Source organism: Pyrgilauda ruficollis, unplaced genomic scaffold, assembly GCF_017590135.1.
Source record: "Pyrgilauda ruficollis isolate IOZ18807 unplaced genomic scaffold, ASM1759013v1 scaffold84, whole genome shotgun sequence".
Taxonomy (NCBI): Eukaryota; Metazoa; Chordata; class Aves; order Passeriformes; family Passeridae; genus Pyrgilauda; species Pyrgilauda ruficollis.
In genome coordinates, this window is record NW_024530377.1 from 1,014,286 (window position 1) to 1,027,467 (window position 13,182).

A 13,182-nucleotide genomic window follows, 5' to 3' on the forward strand; every position below is an offset into this window, starting at 1 on the left:
AAAAAAAAAAAAAAAAAAAAAAAAAAAAAAAAAAAAAAAAAAAAAAAAAAAAAAAAAAAAAAACACTGGAAGCAACAGAAGCATGGGCCTAGAGATGTAGAAGAGATGGGATATTAGGAAAAAATTCTTCCCTGTGAGGGTGGGCAGGCCCTGGCACAGGCTTCCCAGAGCAGCTGTGGCTGCCCCTGGATCCCTGGCAGTGCCCAAGGCCAGGTTGGACACTGGGGCTTGGAGCAGCCTGGGACAGTGGAAGGTGTCCCTGCCATGGCAGGGGTGGAATTGGATGATTTTTAAGGTCCTTTCCAATCCAAAATATTCTGGGATTTTATATCTCACAGTAAAAGTCACCCATATTAGTTGAATTTAAATATTGCTGTAAATCTGGAGGGCAACATTTGGGATCTATAGGTTATTAGGCAGAAAAAGCTGAATTTCTGAGGAGGACATGGTAGTGAAGAAAGCACTACAGAGCCTCTGGGGAACAGAACTCACTGGCCACACAGATATGGGATTTTAGGGGCACAGCAGTGACCCTTCCTGCTCTTCTTGGTGAGGACAAGATATACTTTTTTGATAAATAAACAAAATTGCACTAGGAAAACACATATTGCACAGAATCAGTTTCTCTTTCTAATTAAACATGTATGGAAATGTCCGAAGATTTTCCACAAAAAGAATTTGAACTGTCTTGGGAAAGAACACTGGGAATCTGAAAATATCCTACAGAACAACGGGGAAAGACTTATGGCAAATGATAAAATAGCAAGTTGGTGAAAGGTATCTAATCAAATGCCCATAACTGTTTATGAGGTAATGTCTGTATTAACAATCTAAAGAAGGGGATAAAACAACACATCAGCCAAAGATACTGCACCCCAAAGTCAACTTTGGGACACCAACAGGATTGGGGAAATAATCCAAAAGTGTCTTGAGGAGATAAGAATATGGGTAGGAAATAACAAAGTAAAAATTCAGATTTAAAGAGGATGGGGCTTAGAACAAATTGAAATATGAGATTTTCTAAAAAGGGAAGGAAGAGAGAGAGCAGGAGCAGGGAGAGTGAGAGAGAGAAGAAATTAATTTTTGAACAGATGAAGCACATCACCAAGTCCAAGAGAATCATTTATCCCTGTCTGGGCTGCCGGAGCAGCAGCTCCTGGAAAATGCCTTTCAGCCCTACAAGGCATTACCAGAAGTGTAACAAAGTGGTTGTTTATGACCCCATTTGTGACCAAACAAGCAGGACAGCAGAAAGCAGGGCTGGATGCAGAGCTGAGGGGCAAAGCTGCCTGATCCCCACCACCCAAAATGGACCCTGAGCAGAACTGATGTGCTTGGCAACTTCCCCTCAGCTCCCCCTATAAATCTCCCACTTCAGGGAGGTGAGGAGGAGCAAAGTCAGTGTGAAATTAAGGAGTTTGAATCCCTGCAAAGTAGCTCAGGATGAGGAAATGCTTCACAATAACGAGTCATGGGGAATCATCCCTCAGGAAAGGTGACAAATGACCCACTGCTTGGGATATTTGTGGCCAGATGAAGGCAAAATACAAATGCAGTGTATATTAAACATACAGTAAGTATGTAATCTCTGTAAGTAAGTGAGTAATCTCTGACTTGCTCAGAGATAATCTTCACACATCTTTATTGCACAGATCTGTGCAAGGATAGTCCAGGGTGAGTGGTTTCTGTAACCAAGTTTTCAAGGAAGAAGGACACAATCCTTTAGAGAGTCCCAAGGCTGCTCCAGAGCCAGACTTCCTTACACCCCTTCCCTTCAGTGATCTCAATGAAGCCACAGAGAAAAATGACAGCCTTGGAGGCACAAAACAGCATTAGACACTTGGGCTCGTGGGTTTGCTGACCTCACATGCCAGGGTGGGCAGGACCTGAGGAAGAGGGCGCAAATATTTTGGCAGTGGGCTTGAGAGACCTTTACAGGCTGAGATTTGGGAACTCTCAGTCCCACTCCAGAGCAGAGCAATAGGAACAGGAGGATCTTCTTTCTCAGTGTCCCCAAAGTAGAATCAGTTTTGTTCCTCTTCCAGTTTGTCTTGTCCATCTTTCCCAACTTCTTCTCGTAGCTTCTCCCCACCCTCAGCTTCCCACCCTGGCTCTGCTTTCCAAGACCATCCATTTTATGATTTCTCCCCATCACCAGTGGAAATGTCCAGACTTTTAAGTGTCTGGCAGACTGCAGAAAAGAGATTTAAACACGTCCGACTCCATGTAACAAAGGGTTCGTGTAAAGCACATCTATCAGCCAGAGCTCTGAAAATGCATTTGGTACTCTTTAGTTTGCTCTTTCCTGCTTATGAAGAAGATAATTTTTGTTTAAAAATGGCCCCACTTAAGGAATTATCCATGCCATTAGTCCCTATAACAATAGAGATTAAAGTCTCTAGCCCATCCCTATCAAAATAACATACTCTTCTTTGAACATGTCATTAACACTGTTTTCCATCTGGTTGTTGGCAGCAATCTTGGATTTGCTCCGAATTGCTGAAAGTTCATCAATTATAGCACACAGAAGCCATTATCTCTCTTTTCCTTTAGTAAGGAGGTATTTGCGCAGGCAGACAGAAAAGGTAGAGGTTCAAGAGCAAAGAAAAAAAAACTAAAAAGCAGGAAGAATTTACTCACTGGAACTCTATGGCAATCATTTGGTTACCATCCAGAATTTTAAGCTGCTGAGAAGTGAATCACAATTTCTGCCTAGGAAGGGATTCGACAGTTCAAATCCAGTAGTGATTCTGGCATTATTACAGGTAACTGATGTGTGCTGACACAGCAAAGAGGGAAATGGAACAGCAAATCTGAATCCTGGCAGTGTGGGAGCTCTGAGTGAGCACAAGAGGAGAGGGAGGAGTGCCACCCACATCCACAGTAAACTCTCTTTATAAACTCATCCAAACTTTATTTTCTGAGGACACAGAGTAAGCTGTGGTGATCATTCAAACAAGATTTAGGGGCTCTAATCCAGCACAATGAGAAGGAAGAACAGTGAAACTCAAACTGTGGCTTTACCCTGTCAGTACTAAAACAGGGGAAGAGCTTTTGAAGTTTCACCAGGATAATGAATGAAGTCCACAGTGAGAGGTAAGAAAAGGGGATGGAGCTACAACTATTCAGCTTTGGGGGCTGCTGATACTAAAACCTTTCCACATCTCTCATGAAGCAGGCAGCAGTTATCCCTGAGCTGCAGGTCCCAGTTTGCAGCCCAGGAAATGTCCAGGAGCTTGTTCACCTCTGTGCTCTGGGGCTAAAGGCACCTTCTCCCAGAGAGAGGCCACTGCAGGACTTCTGCCCATGGGGTCATCACTGATTCATCCCTGGAGGAGGGGTGGCTCATTGGGCAGCTATCAGGAGCAGATATTCCACATTTTCTGGAAGGGATAGGAGTATGTTATCACCTGGTGGCAGGCTGTGATTCAGCAGAACTCCATGCTCCTCGTGGATCACCTCCTCATCCAGGCTGCAGTGGGTCTCAGTTTACTTCAGCTGGGGCTTTGGGCCAAGCTCTTTGTATCCTTGGCTCCGATTTCCATGCTCTCACTCCCAGCCGAGCTGCCCAAATATCACTTCATAAGCAATGAAAGCAGTGCTTTAGCCATGCAAAGAATCCACAAGGACCAGGCTTCTGGCTCAGGCAAGACCCCAAAAAGAGGTGGGGGTAAAAGCCAGGCTTTATCCTCCTTATCCTGGAGGATGACAATAATACTAATACTAATACTAATAGTAATACTAATACTAATACTAATAATTCTGTTGTCCTTCCCTTCTTGTCCCCCTGCCTGGTCAGGCAGAGATTGTATTGTGCATACAAACCTCCCAGCATAACAAAGTCTTGGATCCTATTTAGAGACTGTATAATTCCAGGAAAAATAACAGATTATAACAGACCCAGAATATACTCCTTAACAAATAATACCACTTCAAAAAGAAAAAAATCAGATTTAACGGTAACACAAGAGATTAGGTACATCCAGTTGCATCTCTTTTTGAAATCCAATATTCTTTGCCCAGCAAAGGACTTCTGAGGTCAGATTTTGTGATTCTTCCAGCAGCAGTATGGGATGCTGTGGAAGGAAATGTTGATTTGCCACCACAACCCAGGCAGAGAAGTTCTACACTCAGGAGTGGTTTTCAGAAACTGCTATGGAATAATTCTTTTATTTCTTCAAAGAAACCAAGTTTTAGTTCATTGTAGTATCAGGAACAGCTTCCAGATGTGATAACCCAAAACTGACAGAGGCAACAACCTTAGTTACACCCACAGAACAAATAAGGTTGTACAGACACAGACCAGCTGAGCCTGGCTTGAAATGTTTGATGCCTTTGGAGAATTTTTTATCAAGAATGTCCCCTTTGATTAAGCTGTCTGGGGTGTCAATTGTTCCCATTCTTCACCTTCTGCAATGAAAAGCCAGAGCGTGCCACCCACAAGCTGCTGCCATTCACCCACCTCTTCATCCCACATCTCAAAATCATCACCAACAAACAGAAAAATCAGAATAACTAAATTGGAACTGACCAAATCTTCCAGCAGCCTTGATCCAATGAAAATCACACCCATTATCCCAGGATAGACACCGTTACTGATAAATACAGTCTTTTTTTTTTTTTTTTTTCCTCTTCATCCCACATCTCAAAATCATCACCAACAAACAGAAAAATCAGAATAACTAAATTGGAACTGACCAAATCTTCCAGCAGCCTTGATCCAATGAAAATCACACCCATTATCCCAGGATAGACACCGTTACTGATAAATACAGTCTTTTTTTTTTTTTTTTTTTCCATCCCATGGCTTTGGCTCTCCCTCCCCAGGCAGGAGTATGGGATGCTGTGGAAGGAAATGTTGATTTGCCACCACAACCCAGGCAGAGAAGTTCTACACTCAGGAGTGGTTTTCAGAAACTGCTATGGAATAATTCTTTTATTTCTTCAAAGAAACCAAGTTTTAGTTCATTGTAGTATCAGGAACAGCTTCCAGATGTGATAACCCAAAACTGACAGAGGCAACAACCTTAGTTACACCCACAGAACAAATGAGGTTGTACAGACACAGACCAGCTGAGCCTGGCTTGAAATGTTTGATGCCTTTGGAGAATTTTTTATCAAGAATGTCCCCTTTGATTAAGCTGTCTGGGGTGTCAATTGTTCCCATTCTTCACCTTCTGCAATGAAAAGCCAGAGCGTGCCACCCACAAGCTGCTGCCATTCACCCACCTCTTCATCCCACATCTCAAAATCATCACCAACAAACAGAAAAATCAGAATAACTAAATTGGAACTGACCAAATCTTCCAGCAGCCTTGATCCAATGAAAATCACACCCATTATCCCAGGATAGACACCGTTACTGATAAATACAGTCTTTTTTTTTTTTTTTTTTTCCATCCCATGGCTTTGGCTCTCCCTCCCCAGGCAGGAACTTGTTTTTTTAAGAACTGGTTCCACAAAATCCCCTCACAGTGATGGCACAAGCTAACTAAAGTCAAAAACTTTTGACCTCCTTCAAAAGCAGAATTTAACCCTTAAAAAAATACAAGGTTATTTAAAGGTCAGTATTTACAAAGCATAAATCTCTAAAAATAAAATACGCAAAACTCAGGCAGCATTTTGGAGTTTTTCGGTCACTATGGTTGTAAGAACTGGAGTTTAATGGTAACAGAACAACAAAAACATCACATTAAAGTGTGTGTAAATGACAGTCATGCCTATACAAAGTCACAATTTCAAAAATTGTGATGAGGCTCATTTATTTCACTTCTCTTACAGGCACTCAATGTGTGAATCTGCCCAAAGATCAGGGTCAGAATTCCCCCTATTTTGCTGAACTGGAAATGCAAATCCAAAAACATCCATCCTTTTTCTTGTCCACATCAAATGTTTCTTTGCTTTGTGCAAAACAAGGTCATGACCAAAATCACAAGGTCCCATGGCAGGGACACCTTCCACTGTCCCAGGCTGCTCCAAGCCCCAGTGTCCAACCTGGCCTTGGGCACTGCCAGGGATCCAGGGGCAGCCACAGCTGCTCTGGGCACCCTGTGCCAGAGCCTGCCCACCCCCACAGGGATGAATTTTTTCCTAATATCTTCACCTAAATTTCCTCTGGGGCAGTTTGGAGCCATTCCCCTTATCCTGTCACACCAGTTCCTGATGAATTGTCCCTCTCTGGATTCCCTGTAGCCCCTTCAGACACTGGAGGGTGCTGTGAAGGCTCCACAAAACATTTTCTTCCCCAAGCTGAAAAATCCCAACCCTCTCATCCTGTCTCCATAGGTGCTCCAGTCTCTCTTATCAACTCTGTGGCCTCCTCTGGACTTGTTTCCATGTCCTTCTCAAGCTGGGGGCACCAGAGCTGTGACCAGTGCAGACAGAAAGCCCACCACACCAAAGAGGCTTTCCCACATCCCCTGCACCACTTTAATCCCTTTTTTATTTTAAAGAATGCAGCTATGTCCACTTTTAAAGCCGAAATGACCCGAGCATCCATGGCTGCTTTCCAAAGAATGTGTTTAGACCACAGCAGGCCCTAATGACATAAACAGAAATCAGAAGGATTTGAAGTGGAGTTGGCCAGCTTTCCTACCTCAAACACAGCATTAAAGTAATTGCCTTTCTCACACCCTTTTTCAATAAAACAGCAACTTTGGAGTGATGCTCTGCTAAGAACAGGCTCCTAACATTCCCTTGAACACACCATTACAGAGATTTTTATGCAGCTCTCTTGCTGTAATAAGATACTTTCATACCCAGCCTTGCTCTCTCCCACTAACTCCTGTGGTTACAAAAACCTTCTTTGGGCACCAGTTTTGGCAGAAAACGTGGAACTGAGTTATTCTTTATGTTATTTCTGTTGCTGTGGGCATTTAAACAGCATGAAGAGGTACTAAATCCCCTTCAATGTTTTCAAGTCTTACTGGTTGTAACCAATATTGAGGCAAAACCTCAATTTTTTGAGGGGAGGAGGATTTGTTTTTCTGCTCTTTCCATAAAAATAACTGAGGACTAGAAGGTTGTGGAAGTGCTGGGTCTGGAAAACCTGCAGAGGGGGAAAGAACGAGCTCTCCCACTACTGCAACTCATCCTAGTAACTAAACATGACCCAAAAACAACACAGAGGGATAGAGAGAGAGAGAGAGATTCTTTCATTCACTGAGTTTTACAGAAAAAGGGAGTTGTTTAAAATAATATTTCATTTTTATTCTATGCTTCAGTTAAAAATAAGTTGTACAGTGGAGCTTTTTCTAGAGAGAGCTGCTGACTGGTAGAAGGCAGCCAGCTGAGAAGAAACTCCATGAAAGAAGTTGCAGAAAATATAACTTAAAAAAAAAAACCAGACAGAAAGGCAGTCAGAAAGAATGAAAGAGTCCTTAAAAGTCATCTAATGCCACCCCCTGCCATGGCAGGGACACCTTCCACTGTGCCAGGCTGCTCCAAGCCCCAGTGTCCAACCTGGCCTTGGGCACTGCCAGGGATCCAGGGGCAGCCACAGCTGTGCCAGGGCCTGCCCACCCTCACAGGGAGGAATTTCTTCCCAATATTCAACTATTTCCTCTCTTTCAGTCTGAATGAATTGCTACTTGTCCTATCACTCCAATTCCTGAGAAATTTGTATGCAATACTTCAAAATTACTTGTTCTTTGCAACATCTGCATCTGCCAGGTCCCACAGGTTCCATAAAGAAGAATAAGAAAACCACAGTAATAATATTAATAGTAATAATAATAGTCACAATACAGTAAAAGCAAACACTTCCTTCTGAAACACAGCAAACCAATGCTGGTTTTAAGGTGTTTTAAATGTTGCAATGAATATATGTAAGAGATGCTTGTTTGGATCTGAATTTTTGCATTATGTTCATTTTCCTTCTGCAGTTGAATTTAATGTTTTCCACTGGATGTTGTGGAGCATAATCAGAGACATAGAAATCCAGTAGTTTTCAAGGAGGTACATTTTATCAAACACACCAAATATTAAAGGATGATCAAAGAGGGTTAATTTTAGAAAAAGTTGTCTTTAAAATATCCACGTGCTTCATAGCAGATCACACAGGTGTCAGCAACAAAGACTGCAGGGCTGACTCAGACAATAGCATGTAAATACTGAGGAATAAAAAAGGCCATGTTGGGCAGTAGCACAGTTTATAAACATGCAAGAAAAGCTGTGGTGTGTGTACATATTCTCTAATTTTATGGCTCTCCAAACATCTGAGGACTCACAATAAACAGGAAACTAACCTTGATGTGAGCTGCTGGATCGGGGACAGTCTGAATCATGTCCTTTAACAGGCCAACGTGTTTACCAGGAGCTCAGATCCCCAGGCAGCTGCATAACCAGAGAAACAAAAGGCATATCATTATACTTTAAATGTTTATTTTCAATAGAAATCTCTTTTTATAGACTGATAAGCATCTTTCCTTCCCCAGACCTCCTTGAGACTCAGCACAGCTGAAGCTCTAAGACACTTCTGCTTCCATAGGGTCTGTTGAGGATTTACTTCATGCAGAGGATAAAACACTCAGCTCTGAAATTTTCATGGAAAAATGGTCTTTATTTGCATAAAGTACAGTTTTCCCAAAATAAGAACTTGGGACATGCTCTGCCCTGCCCAGCCCCATTATTCACCCAAGATATCAGAGATTTCCACAAGCCATTCTTCCCAATTTAGAAACACACAGCAGGACTGGGACAGTTCTGCAGCTGATAGAAAAAAAGCACCATTTCACTGAAGCTGTGCCCGTTTACAAGAGCTGCAAATCTGGTCCAGACCCTCAATTAACAGCACTTCAGAGCAGGGATATTCTGGAATCCCTTATCCATGTCCAGTAATCGAGTGCAGAGGCGCTGGGGCAGGTGGGGTGCATTTGTCTGCATGTGTAGGGGGTGGAAAACCATGAAAGCTCTTTAAAATAACAACAGTTTTTAATGTGAATAATGTGGAGTACTACTCAGTAACTTGAACACCAAACAACTGCTAATAAAGTGGGATAAATAAATTAAAAAAATTAGAAAATGTGGGAAAATGTGTGAACACAAACATCATTTGAAGTAATCTTGTCTTTTTCTCTGTTCTCTCTTAAAAAACTGGAAATTCCGATTTTTCATACAAGAGGTTTCTTTTTGCCCATGATCTTGAACTCAACTTTTAAAGCAGCAAGGCACTATCAGGGAAACGGTAATTTTTCTCAGCATCAGCTTTTTTAAAAATTTCATTATCTGCTCTCACATCTTCACTAACTTGAACATCAAACTGCATTTTTACCTATTGATTTAGGTAAATATTGCCTTGCTAACACTGAGCTGCAGCTTGCCCCAGAGACAGTGAAATGAGGGAACCATCTATGAACTATTCAAGCCTAATTTGCATAAATTGCACTAAACAGTGCAATTAAAGGTATCGCCATTTAGATCTTTGTACACCTCCCCCTTACTACTTAAAACAGCCAACTTCCCCCCCTTCAAATCCATGAAAATAAAGGAATTCATTTGAAGGCCTATTAAAGAAATCCCTAAATAAGCCAAATTCCCACTTTGTCCACTTTTCCCAGCTATCTGTGGATGATCAAATGGGATATTGATGTCATGGTTTTAAAGGAAGATTTTTCTTTCCACAGAACTTCAAAAGCAAGAGATGCTTTTACAGTAAAAGCAAAATTTCACCAGAAACTTTGTTCAGATTGAAGTCAGACAGAAACACCAACAGCACTGATGTGCTTTTAATTCCCTCCCTCCAATCCCCAGTAAATCCATGCCTGCCACATCCTCACTGGATTTATGGGATTCATATTTTAAGCTTTCGAAACATCACACACAGGATCTGGAAACTGCGAAGTTTCACATAAACTGGACAGAAAAGTATTTTGAATCCAGCGTTAGATCATGCTCTCAGTGTTTTTATACTCCCAGCACTGTGATGCCACAACTGCACCTCGCCCCCAGTTACAGAAGCTCACCCAGGAAAGAGGATTTGTGCCACACCCAGATTTATTTTGGTCTCACCAAAGCCTTTTCTCAACTTCCAACAGCACCTAAGCTTAGAAAATACATCCTGAGCTCCATCCTCAAAAATGCCCTGTGTCACTCAAACCAGAGCTTTCTCTCAGAGCTCAGTCTTGAAGCACTCAGGGTTAAAGAGAAGCTGTTCGAGCTATTCCAGGCCACTCATTTCACATCTTTTCCCCAAAAAGATGGATCCTTTCTGGAAGAGAAGACGACAGAGAACATTTGCAAACCAGTTGCCAACTCTGCAGCACAAGGAATGGGAATCAAAGGCAAGCAAATGTTGTCATACGTGAGTTGGAAAAATGAGTATGCAACTGTTCTGGACATTTGACTTTTCCCTTGCACTGTTATGAACTTAAAAGCGGGAATTCTGCTTTAAACTCAACCTTTGGCAGTGTATTCTTCTTTCTCACCTGGATATTCCAGTCTTGCTACTCTAAAGTGGGACAAGTTTTTGTCTGCAAAATAAACAATTTTTATCTTTTCACCTCTGGAAATCATGGCTAGGAGAAAAAAAAAAAAAAAAGGCTGTGATAGCTTTCCTTGCTCGTTCCAAACAGAAATACAATTTTCATTATTTCAGCTCCACCTTTACAGGCTGGAATTGGAAGCTTCCAGACATTTGGTACTAACTTGCTGAAGCAGATGGTATCTATTGCCAGACCCTCCTCCACCCCCACCCCAAATTTCATGCTGGTCATGTCTGTGCTTGATGGTCTGTGACAGGCTCTGCTTGTGGCTATGGGGTTTACCCTGCATCCCCTAAATTAGCAGCACTCTAAGGAAAGAGCCAAAATTGACACTAAAACCTGGTTTAGCAAGACATCTCTTTCCAGGAAACTGAAACAAGGCCATTACAACACAAACTGAAAGTTAAACACTTGCTTAACAGCCTTCCTGATTTAGGGTTATTCTGAAAGAGTATCCTGGATAACCCTCTGAGCAACCTGGGATAGTGGAAGGTATCCCTGCACATGATAGGGGAGGAATGAGTTGATCCCTTCCAACCCAAACCACTCTGTGATCCTACAGAAGGATAAATTTGTAGCCACAGAGCAGGTTTTCTTACATTTCCTTGCATCCTGAGTCAAGACTAGCATTTACTAATCCAGCTTTAGCAGCACAGGTTTTTGGGACTGGTTTCCATCCTCTGTCACGTCCAAAGTATCAGACAGAAGGATGGCACTAGTGAGAAGTAGCAGTACTTGAGGCAAGAGACACAAATTCCCCTCTGATGCTCAGGACAGATTAAAATATCAAGACAGAAACAAGTTACTGAACAAAGCCAGCCAGAGCTGGGCGTGCCAGTGCTACCCCAAACAGGAGGAGATAGATAAGCTCTGGAACCTGCTGTTTTTCTGAGCACACATTTGAGGAGTTATCTAAATACATCAAAGGCTTGGGGAACCACGTACAGATCTAGAGCTCACCAAATGTGATTGCATTGTTCTTTCTTTTCTACAGCTGTATCAAGGGGATCAAACTTTTTAATGGACACATATATTGCCAACTTACTGAGGCTGAACATCCCCTTTATACAGGGTCTGAATACAAACCTCTCTCATGCATTCTCTCACCTTAGGTGCATTTTCAGTAACTTGGCATGCCGTGCTCACCTAAAAACCCCAGCAGGTTCCTCCTGATGTGTCCAAACCCTGCACCAAAGGGCTGCAGTGCAGCGTGACCGGGCAGTGAGCGAGGCTGACAGAAAAGGGCTCCAGGCCAAACTCCAGCAGCGCGACGCCCACGGGGAGCAGAGCGGGGCTGCAGCAAACAGAAACACAGCCTGTGCTGCTCTGTGCCAGGAGTGAACGTGGATTCACAATTAACAGGATCAGCCCTGCAAGGTCTTTGAGGCTAAGCTGTGCTCGATGCCCATCTTGTCCCAGAGCTCTGAGTGCCACCTCCAGGCCTTCCTCGGACACCTGCAGGGATGGGGACTCCAAAGATCCCTGGGCAGCCCCTGCCAAGGCCTGAGCATCCTTTCCATGGAGAAACTCCTCCTGGTGTCCAAGCTGAGCCTCCTGAGGCTGTTTCCTCTTGTCCTGTCCCTGTTCCTCAGGAGCAGAGCCCGACCCTGCCCTGGCTGCACCCTCCTGTCAGGGAGTTATAGAGGCTCCCAGAAGCCTCTTTTTACCCTCTTTAGCCTTTCGTTCTCCAAGCTAAAAGTACTTGTCTGCACAGGAGTCCTGGGTTACAAGCTGTGGCTGGGGGTGTGTGTTCAATTTCCACCTGTCATTGGTGAATTTTAAGCTGACCCACAGGGGGTCAGGGCATGTTCTGACTCTGGCAGTGTTGTTTTGTATTACTGTATTGTTTAATTTTATTTTTATTTTCTTCCCTAATAAGTAACTGTCATTCCTACTCCCATATGTAGGGAGTGTCTTGTCATTTCAAAACTAATAATTCAGAGGGAGGGGGGTTTACATTTTCATATCACTGGATGCTCCTGCCTTCTTTAGCAGACACCTGTCTTTTCAAACCAAGACAACAGGGAATAATAGTCAGAATACAGCCACAGTTGTAGCAAATTCTATCTGATGAAGAGCTGTTTAATCAACAGCAAAGGAGGTGCCAGAATGGCAGGGTCTGACTCCCGATGCACTGAAAGCAAGGACAATATGAAATGGTGATCCAAGCACAGACTGCCTGGGAGACACAGCTCTGCCTGCAGGCTCTCTTGAAAGAATCCTGTGTCCCTGCAGCCTGAGATGTGGCTATCAGACAGGAGAACAGCTCTGAATGCCACTGACAGGATAATTAAACACAAAGACCCCTTTGCTGTGCCAGGCACCCAGCACTGGCACACACACACACAGGGGCGCTCACTCTGGTGTGGTGAATAACCACACTGGCATCGCACCAAACTTCTCCCAGCATGACTCAGGATGTTTACCATTACTCACAGGAGGTGAATCCCTGAGCAACTATGCAGAATATCCCAAGTCAGTGCCAGCAGGACTTTCAGACCCCCTCACTGTCATGCAACTGGACTGGTCACATATTTTTAAAGAACTGATGTTTTTCAGCTGTTGGAAAATTTTAAGATGTCCCTTGCTGGATTGTTATGCCGGGAAATCTCTTTTTGTGTGCCTGGGTCCCACCAGCACTGGTCAAACAGTGTGTACCAGAGAGAAAGGCTGAGATATTCCAAAGGCAGAGTACTATAAA

General features: G+C 43.1%; 1 protein-coding gene across 4 annotated transcripts in view; it reads right to left on the bottom strand.

The window, feature by feature from the left end:
• The window catches only part of ERG (ETS transcription factor ERG), a 96,707-nt gene extending 88,373 nt beyond the window's left edge, over positions 1 to 8,334 (bottom strand). For all 4 annotated transcript variants that reach the window (XM_041487750.1, XM_041487748.1, XM_041487747.1 and 1 more), the window contains exon 1: positions 8,247 to 8,334. In XM_041487750.1, coding sequence (XP_041343684.1) covers positions 8,247 to 8,285 — 39 coding nt within the window. In that variant the 5' untranslated portion in view covers positions 8,286 to 8,334. The remainder of the gene's footprint in view (positions 1 to 8,246) is intronic.
• Between the last annotated feature and the right edge of the window lie 4,848 nt (positions 8,335 to 13,182).